General features: G+C 44.0%; 2 protein-coding genes across 2 annotated transcripts in view; both read right to left on the bottom strand.

Annotated features, from left to right (window-relative positions):
* Positions 1 to 3,899, bottom strand: part of tbx19 (T-box transcription factor 19) — an 8,018-nt gene extending 4,119 nt beyond the window's left edge. The window contains exons 1-2 of the mRNA XM_046334258.1: positions 2,504 to 3,899; positions 609 to 873 (exon numbers count right to left, since the gene is read on the bottom strand). Coding sequence (XP_046190214.1) covers positions 609 to 873; positions 2,504 to 2,733 — 495 coding nt within the window. The 5' untranslated portion in view covers positions 2,734 to 3,899. The remainder of the gene's footprint in view (positions 1 to 608; positions 874 to 2,503) is intronic.
* A 3,095-nt stretch (positions 3,900 to 6,994) lies between these two features.
* LOC124018927 (vesicle transport protein SFT2B-like) lies at positions 6,995 to 10,862 on the bottom strand. Its single transcript, XM_046334253.1, has 8 exons — positions 10,621 to 10,862; positions 10,280 to 10,369; positions 9,933 to 10,018; positions 9,623 to 9,704; positions 9,197 to 9,232; positions 8,990 to 9,048; positions 8,393 to 8,422; positions 6,995 to 7,761 (listed from the first exon to the last, which is right to left on the bottom strand). The coding sequence occupies exons 1-8, from the start codon at positions 10,684 to 10,686 to the stop codon at positions 7,722 to 7,724; spliced, it is 489 nt and encodes a 162-aa protein (XP_046190209.1). The 5' UTR covers positions 10,687 to 10,862; the 3' UTR covers positions 6,995 to 7,721.
* Positions 10,863 to 15,771: the final 4,909 nt, after the last annotated feature.

Below are 15,771 nucleotides of genomic sequence, written 5' to 3'. Positions count from 1 at the left end.
TGGTTCCCGTGGAGACAGGGGCCACAGGGTGAAGTGGGCAAGGAGAGGGGCCCTAAGCAGGGCACTAATTGTATAAGTGCACACTTGATGTTTTGCTTTTCAGGGGAACAAACAGAGATTAGAGGAAAGACAAGGATTATGAAAAGATCCATGACAGAAGGGCCCCTCCACTGGGGATACAGAGCTGCGTTTACACAGGCAGCCACATTCAGAAATGTTTCCCAATTATTGGCAGAAGTGCTGATCTGATTGGACAAAAGACCAATTACAAAAACAAGATCAGAATTGGACTGCCTGTGTAAATGTGGCCTAGCTGGCCTTTAATTCACCCGCTGCAGACAAGGAAGACCACCTGAGAAAGGAAAATTGGAGAGTGGTTAGCGGACTACTGCTAGAGGAGGAAGGACAGGAACATTATTTTTCTGTCTATTTATATATTTTATTTTAGTAGAACTTTAGAATTTGCCTGAAGAAATAGGAAATAAATCAAATGCAACATCATGAAGTTAGTGAGGTATCTAGTGCAGCTGGGGATGTACTGGTGAGTTTTGGCCCAGAAACTAAGCTAGAGTCCATAGACTGACTGTGTGTGTGTGTGTATGCTCTACCTGTCCACCTCCGTTGAGCTTGTTGGTGAGTTTGACCTTGCTGAAGGAGACAGGTGCCTTCATCCAGTGGGCTCCGAAGTTGGGTGAGTCGGGATGGATGTACACACAACCATTACCGGCAGGCTCCGGTTTACCGGCTGTAACCCACTCCCCGTTAACGTACTTCCAGCGATGGCTGTCAGCTGGCTGGAAGTCCAGCAGGAAGGAGTACATGGCGTTGGGGTCCAGACCCGATACACTCACTTTCAGCACTGGAAACATCCTCCTGGAACACCACAGTAGGAACGCACAGATTAATACATGTACACAGGCACGCAATACACACACACACACACACACACACACACACACACACACACACACACACACACACACACACACACACACACACACACACACACACACACACACACACACACACACACACCAACTCTTAACTCACTTTTTTGACTTTTTTCTGACTCTTTTACGTTTATTAAATTCATTTTTGTTTTCCCCAAATAAAAACGTTCTGAAGTGGCCAACGTGTAAATGGACAGACACCCACCAGGTAAGCTGACCTGCCACTACAACGCGCGCTGGACCGGTCAAGCCGCCCCTCAGAGCATGAGAGGGTCAGCACAAAAGTGGCCATGCGCCAGAGAAATCTATTAAACCGTTCGATACACTACGGGCAATACTAAGTTTAGAACGCAGATTTTTTAAACTAACATGTTTTCTTAATTTAAGAATGTGACGATACATTTTGCCAGTAATAACCAGCTTGTCGGGGTATGCAGTCGGATTATTGGAACAAAGTGTTCTAAACGAATGTTTTGTAAACGAATCAAATAGACTATAAACATATCAAATATTAATTAATGACAAGAAAGACACGAGACTATACAATTAAACAGAATCAATTTGAATAACTCGGCAACTGTGCATAAGCCTTGGGCTTATATTCCTTTATCATGGGATCATGGTAAAGGAATATGTCACTAATAAAATATAATCTTAAAATATTTTCTGGCTTACAATATTTGGCCTGAACTTTCTCAAACTTAATATTTCTGGTTGTTAAAATGTATTATGCTACCCTTTTATTAAAAATATAGGCTATTACACTTTTCAGCCTTAATAAGTATAAGAAAGAAATGTTCTGCCTATTCCTAAATAACTAATATTATTCAATAGCACTTGGTCTTAAATTACAGATAGGCCTATGTAATTAATAGTTTTCGCTTGGATCTAATTCTTATGAAATCGTAATGATTATATAGGAATAGAAAGCTGAAGTTGAAAAAAGGGCTGAATTAAAAGATTCGATCAAGATGCGTTTTGGAAGAAGTGCGTAATTGAAAATGGAATTATCAATTGAAATCGAATGGTCTCTTAATTAGGTAATTGATTCAAAGCCCTCGAATATAACATAAGTGTTAGACGTTTTAGAGTGATATGTGTGACAGAGATTCTGCTGCACGTGTTCATAAAATGTATTTAGCAATGGGTGGATACATATAATGGGTGATCAAATGACCAAACTGTTGACACTTGCATTCGGTATTGTCTGTATGTTTGTCTGCGAATCTCCTCTCCCCAATAAATGTCCTCTTGCGGTTGAGGATCAATAAAATATATTTTACTATTCAAAAATGCTCGTCTATCTCACTATTTGGGGCTCCCTAGTGGCACAGCGGTCTAAGGCACTGTATTTCAGTGCTGGAGGCTTCACTACAGACACCTTAGTTCGAATCCGGGCTGTATCACAACCGGCCGTGATTGGGAGTCGGGCGGCACACAATTGGCTCAGCGTCGTCCGGGTTTGGTGTAGGCCGTCATTGAGAATTTGAATTTTTCTTAACTGACTTGCCTCGTTAAATAAAGGTATAAAATGATAATTAACTCAAGCTCACCTGCCGCTCTTGGTGACTATCATCTCATTGGTGACTTCCTTAAACTTCCGCCACAGTTCCGCTTCCTCGAGCGTCACCTTCAGCTGCTTCTCCGTGGGGTCCCCCTTCTCGCGCCCCGCTTGCAACTCGCTCTCCACCACGCTTAGTAGTCGCGAGATACAGCACTGGCTGGCAGGACCAGGGCAGGGGTTACCCCCAGCCCTGCCTTCAGCTAAACCCTCAACCTTCATTTGGGGACCTCAACGAGGTTAAAGGCTACCTCTCAAATAAGACTGATGTTTTCACCAAAGAAAGTTTAAAATGAGGTAAAAACAAATATCTTACTCACAAATATCTCACTCAGCAGGTGATGGGGAAAAACGTCGTTAGATTCGGTTAAATTGAAACAGAACAAATGAATTCCCATGTGGGTGTTTTAGCCATGAGGATTATGAACTGCAGTTGAAAATCAATGCGACACTGGTGCGGAGCACAAGACAGGTTCGGCCGGCCGGTCATGTGATCAACTCTCACTAATTTACCATTTACAGAGCGTCATTTGTCAGAGGGAGAGAGAAAGAGCAAGAGAGAGGAAGAGGGAGTGAGAGAGAGGAAGAGGGAGGGAGAGTTTCTTTGATGAGTTATGAGTTAGCCTAGACCTTAAAGGGTCAATCTCCAGTTGCTACATCTAATTTTGGACTTATAGTGAATGTTACATACCCCATTGATTCTTGAAGAACAACTGTAAAACCTCAACATAACCCAAACTTTAAGCTTGTAAACATTGTAAATGTAAACAAACACTGTAGCCTATAGCCTGAAACCATGCTTAAAACTACAATTTGTATATATTGGATGATCAGTCCTTGCATCCATAGCTTGGTCTATGAATTTGAGAGTGGTTATATTTCCCAGGCACATCCCTCAGCTTTTTACCAAAACAGAGGCAGGATGTGGCTTTGTTATGGTTTCAACTTGGCTAAGGATAGACCCTTTAAGTCTTCAGGCCATAATTACCAGTCTCTCTCTCTCAACTTGCATTGAAATACCGTACGCCTATTTGACCACTCGTCAGCATGACTTTTCAGGGGAACACTTTCAGCACCATGGACAGCGAAGGACAATGCCGGAGGGGGCCAGAAGACAAGTTGACTGGCTTTTCCGTTCGAAATGATCATAATTCCACAAAAAGACAAACGTTGCTGTCGTGGGCCTGTAGCCTTATTATATAAATCATTATCGGAGACTACGGTTAATGGTCTAACTACCGGTGCTCTTGGCAAGGAGTGGAATCAGATGCTTTTAGCGCACGGATTGAACAAGCCTCCCTCTCTTCCAAAACGACAGAAAAGCTTCTGAAGAAAATTAAATATAGTCTAGGTCATTTTGTACGGCTATTTTTTCGGATAATAATTCAAGTTCCTGCTCTTAAGTATATACAACGGAAACTATGTTGTTAATGTATGAACGACTGAAAACGTAAAATGCTTCCCAGAACATTTCCCTCCACTCTTGGTCTGACGACCTACTGGGCTCAGAGACCTGTCCATTTGGACTACACTAATGTTGCCTAATGTGTGTTGGTTGTCTAAAAACATCTAGTTTGGTACTATACGGTTGTATCTGCATTTTTTTTCCAACTCTACCTATACAGTAGTCTAAATACCCCAATGACATGTTAAGTTCAAAATAATACTATATATTTCTGACACCATGCAAACCAATGAGGGTTCGGAACTTTAAAGCCAATTATCTCAGAATCATCTTTTTCAGGTAGAACGAAGCTCGAACTGGTGTTGCTTCAACTAGTTTGTGAACAGTGGAAGCTCCGTGTCACACCCGAGGAGGGAAGAACAGAGAGCACATGGAACGGTCAGTGTCCAGAAGGGCTCCTATAGCGACACCCGATCCCCGCGAGCTGGCGGTGTGACCGAACGGCCTTGTGAGCTCGCAGCTGCAGCCGTGTGTGTTTGGAGAGATATTTTTTTTAATCAGCGGCGGGCGGCGAGCGGAGATTAGGGGCTTTACTGATTTAAAACGCATAAAGGAGCGTCATTAACTGAGCGCGAGGCAAATATCAAAAGGTGGGAAGCAAAGCACAGGTAAACGCACCAAATCATAATCCCACGATACACACCTCAGACCTTTTGTACAAGGAATGCGTTTGTGTGTGTGTGGCAGTGACCCCGGTGAGACTCCATCAGAAAATACAAAGCCAAGGAAGGCAAAACAGGTGGTACAACTCTCACTCTTGCACATTAAAACACTCCACAATATAGTTTGAAAATGTTTATTTCTGTTGTAAAATGGTGCCACACAAACAGGACAAGAACACATGAAACATGATTCATAGTCATACATTATTGGCCTACATCGCTAAATTATCGTTACACTTTAAAACATTAGTGTTCAATTTCCAGATGGTACAAAAAATAATCGATTTAAAAAGTATTTCTTCCAGACCTGTAACTACCTGCGCTCATATTAGACAAGTAGACGAACCAACCATGGTTCTAAAACAATGTATCCTGAATATAGAACATATATTATTCTATAAAACAAGTGTTTAATAGCATCATACACGTTTTAATGCAGATGAAACAGCCATCTATAGGGAGGTTTTATGAGAGGTCACTCAGGAAGTTACAGTAGTACAGTATACATATTTTAAAAAGCAGTGATGACCTGGTTTAAATCATGTGAAGTAAGGCATTTCTTTTTTTTGCAAGTTAACAGAAAAGTCACACAGCCCCAGTGAGTTTTTTATTTAATGGTCGTGACTAAGGGCGTGCTGAAGCCATCATTGATATTTTAATTCCGCCCAGAAAACGGCTATAGTACTAACCATGAAAGAGTTGAAACAGTTAAAGAGTAGTGTTTACAAGGAAACATGATAAAAAAAATAAAAACGATTCCCCCAGAAATTATTTAAAAAACTGAAATGAAAGCCGTGGAAAAAAATCTTACACAAAATTGTCTATAGTACTACTAACCATGACAGTTAAAACAGCAGTTAGACATGTTTATAGGAAACGGATTTGAAATAAAAATAACTCAGACATTTTATATAAAAGGTGAAAGATTCATGAGCACTTGAAGCAGTTCTTCCTTCTTTTTTTCTGCATGTACAGTTGATGTCAGAAGTTTACATACACCTTAGCCGAACACATTTAAACTCAGTTTTCACAATTCCTGACAATAAATCCTAAACATTCCCTGTCTTAGGTCAGTTAGTATCAACACTTTATTTTAAGAATGTGAAATGTCAGAATAATAGTAGAGAGAATGATTTATTTAAGCTTTAATAATAATAATAATAATAATAATAATAATAATAAGCCATTTAGCAGACGCTTTTATCCAAAGCGACTTACAGTCATGTGTGCATACATTCTACGTATGGGTGGTCCCGGGAATCGAACCCACTATCCTGGCGTTACAAGCGCCATGCTCTACCAACTGAGCTACAGAAGGACCGCAGAAGCTTTTATTTCTTTCATCACATTCCCAGTGTGTCATAAGTTTACATACACTCAATTAGTATTTGGTAGCATTGCCTTTAAATTGTTTAACTTGGGTGAAACGTTTTGGGTAGCCTTCCACAAGCTTCCCACATTAAGTTGGGTGAATGTTGGCCCCTTCCTCCTGACAGAGCTGGTGTAACTGAGTCAGATTTGTAGGCCTCCTTGCTCACACATGCCTTTTTAGGTCTGCCCACAAATTTTCTATTGGATTGAGGTCAGGGCTTTGTGATGGCCACTCCAATACCTTAACTTGTTGTCCTTAAGCCATTTTGCCACAACTTTGGAAGTATGCTTGAGGTCATTGTCCATTTGCAACCAAGTTTTAACTTCCTGACTAATGTCTTGAGATGTTGTTTCAATATATCCACATAATTTTCCTTCCTCATGATGCCATCTATTTTGTGAAGTGCACCAGTCCCTCCTGCATCAAAGCAACCCCACAACATGATGCTGTAACCCCCGTTCTTCACGGTTGGTATGGTGTCCTTCGGCTTGCAAGCCTCCCCCTTTTCCCTCAAACATAACGATGGTCATTATGGCCAAACAATTATATTTTTGTTTCATCATTTCTCCAAAAAGTACAGTCTTTGGCCCCATGTGCAGTTGCAAACCGTAGTCTGGCTTTTTATGCGGTTTTGGAGCAGTGGCTTCTTCCTTGCTGAGCGGCCTTTCAGGTTATGTCGATATAGACTTGTGGAGGTCTTGTCTGATTTCATTTGATTTTCCCATGATGTCAAGCAAAGAAGCAGGTAGGTAGGCATTGAAATACATCCACAGGTACACCTCCAATTGACACAAATTATGTCAATTAGCCTATCAGAAGCTTCTAAAGCCATGACATAATTTTCTGGAATTTTCCAAGCTGTTTAAAGGTACAGTCAACTTAGTGTATGTAAACATCTGACCCACTGAAATTGTGACACAGTGAATTATAAGTGAAATAAACAATTGCTGGAAGAATGACTTGTGTCATGTACAAAGTAGATGTCCTAACCGACTTTCCAGAAGTATAGTTTGTTAACAAGAAGTTTGTGGAGTGGTTGAAAAACGAGTCTTAATGACTCCAACCTAAGTGTATGTAAACTTCCAACTTCCAACTTCAACTGTATATCTATCCAGCTAGAAGAACGTTTAACAGCAGGCCCTTATATTCAGACTCCTGGTAAGTGCACTTGGGAGTAGGTGCAAAAAGTCCCCTGACTGTACAGATTTCCAGACCTGAGCCGGTGAAATGATCAGTAGTCAGCTGTCCATTGTGAACACGTAAATAAACTACTACAGTACAACTAACTAGCGAAGACACACCATGTCGGCACCTAAATATAGATCTGAATAGTTTTGGTCTGGTTTGATTTACAGTTAGAGAAATGACAGAGGTGGTGCATTGACCCTCCCCCACAGTAAATTAAGAGGAGCTGGACTCACAGTGTAGAAAAACACACAAAATTCACATATACACCAACCTTAAAGGGACAGACACCACACACACATAAGATAAGGCATCCCTCACAAACAGATTCCTCTACACAACATCATACCTCAGGTACACTTCTGCTCTGGAAAGCATTCGCTGACGAGTGTTTACTCAGTGGGCACCATTCCAGCACACCTGTGTGGCGTCTGTGTGTTTGCCAGAGAGTTGAGGGCTTTAGCCAACCCCCAAACACACACACACATAACCCCTCAGAGGGAGAGTGAAAGGGAGGTTTGCAGCCTCACTTCAGACAGACAGAGAAGGCCTTTATCACGGCATCCCTGTGAACAAACAAACAATAATAATAATTAGTAAAAGAATAAACACTCCAAAGTCAAGTTTCAAAAACTTAAAAGAATTTGCTTTATGACTGAACTATCACTGAATGGGAAGGGATGATGTAATACTGTGAATAAGGCTTAAGGCTACAGACAGAGGTGGACGGGCAGTTAAGGCTACAGACAGAGGTGGACGGGCAGTTAAGGCTACAGACAGAGGTGGACGGGCAGTTAAGGCTACAGACAGAGGTGGACGGGCAGTTAAGGCTACAGACAGAGGTGGACGGGCAGTTAAGGCTACAGACAGAGGTGGACGGGCAGTTAAGGCTACAGACAGAGGTGGACGGGCAGTTAAGGCTACAGACAGAGGTGGACGGGCAGTTAAGGCTACAGACAGAGGTGGACCGGAGGTGGACGGGCAGTTAAGGCTACAGACAGAGGTGGACGGGCAGTTAAGGCTACAGACAGAGGTGGACGGGCAGTTAAGGCTACAGACAGAGGTGGACGGGCAGTTAAGGCTACAGACAGAGGTGGACCGGAGGTGGACGGGCAGTTAAGGCTACAGACAGAGGTGGACGGGCAGTTAAGGCTACAGACAGAAGTGGACCGGCAGTTACTGTAAACCAACACTCACCTTGCGAATGGAATGTAGGACAGGCCATACCTGAAACACAGAAGTATAGTATAAGTCAGCGTCATACATCACACACAGCAAAGGGCTGTATAAGGTCTTTATCTGAAGTGTGTCAGTGGCAGGGGAGTCTGTGAAAACAGAGTTTATGCATGAGTGTTTGTTCTGTTACAGTGGAAGTTATTTTAATGGTGTTTATGTATGTATGTAAACTAATTGCACATCTGTGTGTACTCCTGTGTGTCTATGTATGTGGGCAAGAGAGCGTGAGAGAGAGAGAGAGAGAGTGTGTGTGTATGAATCTCCTGTCTTTGTGAAGGAGGTGCTTGAGAGAACAAAGCTAGCTGCATTAGTCGTGTGTGATTAGCCAGGCTAAAAGCTATGGCCATAATTACTCTGTTTTCAGTTACAAATAAGGACCTGGCATTGAGCTGCCTGCCAAAAAGCCCTCAGCACAGAACAACTCTGGGCGTGTGTGTGTGTGTCACTCAGACTGCAGACTGTAGGGATGTAATACCACAAACACACACTAAAGGAAGGAGATTACTCAAGCGTGTGTGTGTGTGTGTGTGTGTGTGTGTGTGTGAGTGAGCCACTCACCAAGTGAAGGCCAGAAACTGTAGAATACAGAAGAGTAAGGCTAGACCATTATTCTTCCACTGTAGAGAGAGAGAAGAACTCAGATATACTTTGAGGCAGAACAATGTAAGACAAAGTTTAAATGAGTAACAGACTAGCTAAAAAGGCCTGCAGGGATTTGCTAACACAACAGGTGCAGGATATGTATCATGAGTGTGTTATACTCACCCAGAAAGCAGAACACATAGTTAGAACCAGACAGGTCTGTGAGGAGAGACAAGTAGCATGTAATTAATGAACAGAAACTGTTTTTGTTGTTGTTTTACTATCCTGGTGTCGACCAAAAGTCCTCAGCATAGTAAAACAAGGAACATTTTGACACACAGGGATAGTTTGTTGGTCCCCACAAGAAAAATCTATATTTTAGGCTTAGGGGTTACAATTAGGGTTAGAATTAGGAGTTAGGGTTAGAATTAGGAGTTAGGGTTAGAATTAGGAGTTAGGGTTAGAATTAGGAGTTAGGGTTAGAATTAGGAGTTAGGGTTAGAATTAGGAGTTAGGGTTATGGAAAATAGTATTTTGAAAGGGAATATATGTTTTGGGCCACACAAGGATAGTAAACCAAACATGGGTGTGTGTGTTGTGTGGTCTCACCAGCATGATAGCTGTAGCCAGTGCTCTTTCTTTGGCACACATCCTCTTCAGCTGATTAAGGGGTCCCATCAGGAACATAGTGCTGAGAATACACACATTATTTGACTAAACTCACATTATTGTAGTAACTGCACTAGAAATGTGATTGCTGTATCATGTGCACCTTAGGTGTTAAACTGAACAAGGACAATGTCAGCTTTGATCTGGGGAGGGTCCCAGAGATACCTTCAAATCTAAAAATAGGCCTGTTTTGTAAATGCCCACATAAACCACACATACACCCACTAATACTCAACAACGCTCTACTCACCTGCACAGAGAGGCAACATTGCCGAGTGTGTACAGCACTGCAAACAGAATCAGACCAACCCTTGGAATCCACAGCAAGCATGTCCCCTGCCACCAGGTGAGAGGATGAACAATTTAGCGTCGGCCCCTATTCTACTGTCGACACTATTAACTTGCCCTTAGTGTCTAGACCTCAATGCACAGATTTGAATTTCTCCGAGATCAACCCCCCCAATACTTTCTGGAATAAAAACATATCGATGTGTACTGGCTGACTGAGAGAGGTTTGGGAAACACAACTGACAGCGACACACATAATTGACAGTCAAAGCAATGCTGAAATGATGGGAGAGAGAGATGACGACTCACCAGAATGGAACACAAGACCCCGAGCACGAAACATGCGATAAAGCCCTTCATGCGCGTGCCCCAGCCCAGGGTGGAGGCTTGGTTCGCCGCCTGTTTCAACACCGCACCATTTATAAACAACATAGCTAGAAACCATGGACATCATTCACCTAGCTAGCCTAGTGTTTCTAGCTAACGTTACTATGTTATTGCTAAGCAACTGTACTCGTAACGTAGATAAAGCATGCGTTGAAAAAGGCTTAGCGAGAAAGCCAAACATAGCTAGATATTATTTAGGGTAAACAACATATTAGCTAACTACATACAGTAGCTAACGTTAGCTAGCTAGAAAACGTACCTACTTGCAATATGTCGCCGTCATCATTGTTGCCATCTTGGCCACTCAAAACTTTCTTTAGTTTGTCCATTAAAGTTGACACGGATAGAATGTAGCTAGTAGTTCTAGAACTTTCCCGTTGCTTCGATTGGCTTAGTTTTTAAGAACGCCAAATATCGATTTGTCGAGCTATTTTTCCTGTTCGAAGTGCAACAGGTGGATTGCGATAACTTCCGCCACTGTGTAACCACGGAGACGGGACGGGCTGGGGATCACTGCAGTACCACAATAACAAAAGGGGGCAGCAGAGCCTTATATTTGTGGTGGAAACCTCACAGTAGTACACAGTAATAAAGATGATACAATTTAGTATACATTTGACCATTAGAACAACCAAGTATTTTATTCAATGACTAGGGGAAAACAAAGACGTAGATGGGATACAATGTAAAAATGTAAATGCCCTTATTTGACTAAACAAACAACATCTTGAAATAAACACGTTGAATTGATTCTTAGAAGTAAAACCTTTGGAAAAACATCCATACATTTCACTCATACACTATCACACTAACTATTTTGAAAGATACTGGATTATTGGGATTTGTGGGAATACAGAGGTCTCTCTCAGCACAGCACTCTAGATTCAGAACAGGCAGTTAACCCACTGTTCCTAGGCCGTCATTGAAAATAAGAATTTGTTCTTAACGGACTTGCCTAGTTAAATAAAGGTAAAATAAAATAAATAAAAATAAGTGATGTCCGTATCTAAGCAGTTCTGCAAGGTTCATTACAACGCTAGGCAGTTCTGAGTGTTTTTCTGCAGTTCTTCACCGGTTCTGGGTAGTTCTTCCAGGTTCGGTGTAGTTCTGTCTAGGCAGTTCTTTCCAACTATATGCAGTTGTGGGAGGTTGGGTCCAGTTCTAGGTGTTTCTGTCCAGTTCTAGGCTCTACGTGGTTCTCAGGGTACTTTGACTCGAGTGGAGCTCCAGTAGAGTGGTTCTGGCAAGAGCACCACCTGCACACAACACGCCTGCTTCCTCCACAGCCACTCCTATATACACTTCAGGGAGAGGGAGAGAAAGAGTGTGTGAGAGAGAAACACTCCCTCCTCTGTGCAGGACATCATGGCAGATGAGACCCACACAATCAGATGAGACCCACACAATCAGTGTCGCTCTGCAACACAAACACACAGATTTACTTTTACCAAAGTGTTAATTGAACAGAATGAGACTAAAGTAGTGTTCTCAGAAAGACCCCCCACCTGGCCATCACACACACCGCCAGCGTACCGGAGACATGACGTTCCGCCTGCGGAACCGCGTTTGCATTTTAATCTGGAATGGCGGATGGAATCATGGAGGATCGTCGCTCAGTATTGGCTGGTATCGGGCAGCCAGGATCATTCATGGATGAGATGCATTGCAGGGAGTTTGGCCTGGCAGGAGACGTGGCCCTAGTAGTGGTATGGAGACGAGACAACTGTATCATCGCTGAGAGTTGAGCCTGAGAGAGAAACACACACAGAGACAGAGAGAAAAGTGCACGAGAGAGAGAGGAGGAAAGAAAAACAGAGAGATGAAGGGGGAGTGAGGAGTTAAGTGACAGATAATTTACTGAATTAATCTGAATTCTCAACACAAGGAACTCAAGTAAACATACCCACCAGAGGGGGGTGTAAATGACGTATGCTCCTGCCTATTATAATCCCATTAGTCCCTGTCCTCTGGCTGTAGCTAAGGCACAACAAAGCAATGTAACAACTTTTATTTCTCTGGCTGACAGTCACTGCCTTTTTGTCTTGACTTCCATCAAATGTCTAGCTGCTGTTTCCAGAACATGTGTTGCTGTCTGATAGGGATATAAAAGGGTCCATCTCCAAGAGGCCAGTTAGACATTTATTCTGCTTCTGTGCTAGGTGGTGTCTCCCTGTTGCAACTTGTAATAAACCGGAAAGATTTTGATTGACTTTACCCTATGACTGCTCTCCTGTTTGTTCTCCTGGAAATTCCTATAACACTGAGCGTGAGAAAGAAGAAACAGCTATCTACCTGTATTTTAGGGTTCAGGCTAGGACCTAAAGAGCCCTGTGGTGGGTTGGTGTGTGGTAGGGGATCCTGGCGGAGTGACTGACCCTCCCCTCAAAACTCATTCCTACTGGTCTGTTAAAAACAACTCCCAAAGACAAAGCAGATTCCTCTACAACAGTACCTCACATGTACACAGACTCACTGGACAGGGTAGTGATTGCCGACGGTCTGCCCGTGGTGGAGCTTGTCGTTCGAAGCTGTTCTTCCTCTCCTCTATCACCGTCTCTCTTTTTCTCCACCTCTTTATCCTTGTCCTCCTGTTCTGCTGCTTTCTTGTAGCGGCCCATCCATGTGGCATAGATGTTATCATCCTCCTCATCTCCCTCTTGTTGTCCTCTGGCTCAAAGAGAATCCCATCTGGCTCCTCAGCATCAAAACCTTCTGGATAAATTAACACTATCCTCCACTTCTGTCCTGATTCTATCCTCAGGTTCCATTAGAATTCTATCCTCCAGTTCTGTCCCGATTCTATCCTCAGGTTCCATTAGAATTCTATCCTCCAGTTCTGTTCCGATTCTATCCTCAGGTTCCATTAGAATTCTATCCTCCAGTTCTGTTCCGATTCTATCCTCAGGTTCCATTAGAATTCTATCCTCCAGTTCTGTCCCGATTCTATCCTCAGGTTCCATTAGAATTCTATCCTCCAGTTCTGTTCATTCTATCCTCAGGTTCCATTAGAATTCTATCCTCCAGTTCTGTTCCGATTCTATCCTCAGGTTCCATTAGAATTCTATCCTCCAGTTCTGTTCCTATCCTCAGGTTCCATTAGAATTCTATCCTCCAGTTCTGTTTCTATCCTCAGGTTCCATTAGAATTCTATCCTCCAGTTCTGTTCCGATTCTATCCTCAGGTTCCATTAGAATTCTATCCTCCAGTTCTGTTCCGATTCTATCCTCAGGTTCCATTAGAATTCTATCCTCCAGTTCTGTCCCGATTCTATCCTCAGGTTCCATTAGAATTCTATCCTCCAGTTCTGTTCCGATTCTATCCTCAGGTTCCATTAGAATTCTATCCTCCAGTTCTGTTCCGATTCTATCCTCAGGTTCCATTAGAATTCTATCCTCCAGTTCTGTTTCGATTCTATCCTCAGGTTCCATTAGAATTCTATCCTCCAGTTCTGTTTCGATTCTATCCTCAGGTTAGATATCCTCATCCTTGGGTTCTGTTACAATTGTATCCTCAGGGTCCATGATACCTGCCATGAGGGGCAGGGGGGAGTGTAGGCTCACTCAGGATCCAGGGAGTACCGGAGGAGGGCTGAAGTAGAATAGAGGCTGGGTCAAAGGGTTGTGTTGAGGCAGGGCTGGGACAGAGGGCTGGGTTGAGGCAGTGCTGGGACAGAAGGCTGGGGTTGAGGCGGGGCTGGGACAGAGGGCTGGGTTGAGGCGGGGCTGGGACAGAGGGCTGGGTTGAGGCACGGCTGGGTTGAGGCAGGGCTGGGACAGAGGGCTGGGTTGAGGCAGTGCTGGGACAGAGGGCTGGGTTGAGGCGGGGCTGGGACAGAGGGCTGGGTTGAGGCGGGGCTGGGACAGAGGGCTGGGTTGAGGCACGGCTGGGTTGAGGCAGGGCTGGGACAGAGGGCTGGGTTGAGGCACGGCTGGGTTGAGGCAGGGCTGGGACAGAGGGCTGGGTTGGGGCAGGGCTGGGACAGAGGGCTAGGTTGAGGCACAGCTGGGACAGCGGGCTGGGTTGAGGTAGAGAGTAGTGTAGATAGGCTAAGGTTAGAAGATGAGAAGATGGAGGCTATAGAAGAAGGATTTGCTGCTGCGCCTTTGTCCGATCACATCACTGCCTGTTTCCCTCTACCCAGATCAGTGGTGAGGTAGTTCTCTCTCTCATACTGTATCACCTGTTTGGTGTGTGTGGCTAAGCTGGACACCACAATACACTGCTAGGCCACAGTCCCAACAGCGTGTTAATAGCAGAGAGGCCTCTGTAATCTGTTTAACGCGGGGCTGACAGGGGGAGGTGCTGGGAAAGGGGAGGAGCTTAGCGATATAGAAATTAATCCACAAAAACAATATGTTTTTGTGGATTAATTTGGGTAGAGAAGGAGAATGGGGAGACCAATGAAGAAAGGGTGAATAGAAAGGTGGCAGAGAGGTGGACGAATAGAGGGGTAACGGAGTAGGGGTATGAATAGAGGAGTAACGGAGTGGGGGATAAATAGAGGAGTAACCGAGTAACAGAGTAGGGGGATGAATAGAGAGATAACCAAGTAACGGAGTGGGGGATGAATAGAGGGGTAACGGAGTAGGGGGATGAATAGAGGAGTAACGGAGTAGGGGGATGAATAGAGGGGTAACGGAGTAGGGGGATGAATAGAGGGGTAACGGAGTAGGGGGATGAATAGAGGAGTAACGGAGTAGGGGGATGAATAGAGAGATAACCAAGTAACGGAGTGGGGGGATGAATAGAGGGGTAACAGTAATGGAGTGGGGGATGAATAGGGGTAACGGAGTAGGGGGATGAATAGGGGTAACAGAGTAACGGAGTGGGGGATGAATAGAGGAGTAACGGAGTGGGGGGATAAATAGAGGAGTAACCGAGTAACGGAGTAGGGGGATGAATAGAGAGATAACCAAGTAACGGAGTGGGGGGATGAATAGAGGGGTAACGGAGTAGGGGATGAATAGAGGAGTAACGGAGTAGGGGGATGAATAGAGGGGTAACGGAGTAGGGGGATGAATAGAGAGATAACCAAGTAACGGAGTGGGGGGATGAATAGAGGGGTAACAGTAATGGAGTGGGGATGAATAGGGGTAACGGAGTAGGGGGATGAATTGGGGTAACAGAGTAACGGAGTGGGGGATGAATAGAGGGGTAACAGTAATGGAGTGGGGATGAATAGGGGTAACGGAGTAGGGGATGAATAGGGGTAACAGAGTAACGGAGTGGGGGGATGAATAGAGGGGTAACGGAGTGGGGGATGAATAGAGAGATAACCAAGTAACGGAGTGGGGGATGAATAGAGGAGTAACGGAGTAGGGGGATGAATAGAGGGGTAACGGAGTAGGGGGATGAATAGAGGAGTAACGGAGTGGGGGATGAATAGAGGGGTAACGGAGTGGGGGATGAATAGA

Source organism: Oncorhynchus gorbuscha, unplaced genomic scaffold (genome assembly GCF_021184085.1).
Source record: "Oncorhynchus gorbuscha isolate QuinsamMale2020 ecotype Even-year unplaced genomic scaffold, OgorEven_v1.0 Un_scaffold_590, whole genome shotgun sequence".
NCBI lineage: Eukaryota > Metazoa > Chordata > Actinopteri > Salmoniformes > Salmonidae > Oncorhynchus > Oncorhynchus gorbuscha.
Note: the sequence above shows the minus strand (reverse complement) of the source record. Positions and strands in the feature narration are given on the sequence as shown.

Excerpts from the sequence above, each read along its gene's own strand:
- LOC124018927 (XM_046334253.1), bottom strand. The coding sequence starts at position 10,686 with ATGGACAAACTAAAGAAAGTTTTGAGTGGCCAAGATGGCAACAATGAT. Across the intron at positions 9,233-9,622 it reads TGGCTACAGCTATCATGCTG|ACCTGTCTGGTTCTAACTAT; the intron begins GTGAGACCACAC and ends CTCTCCTCACAG. Across the intron at positions 8,423-8,989 it reads CAGTTTCTGGCCTTCACTTG|GTATGGCCTGTCCTACATTC; the intron begins GTGAGTGGCTCA and ends TCTGTGTTTCAG.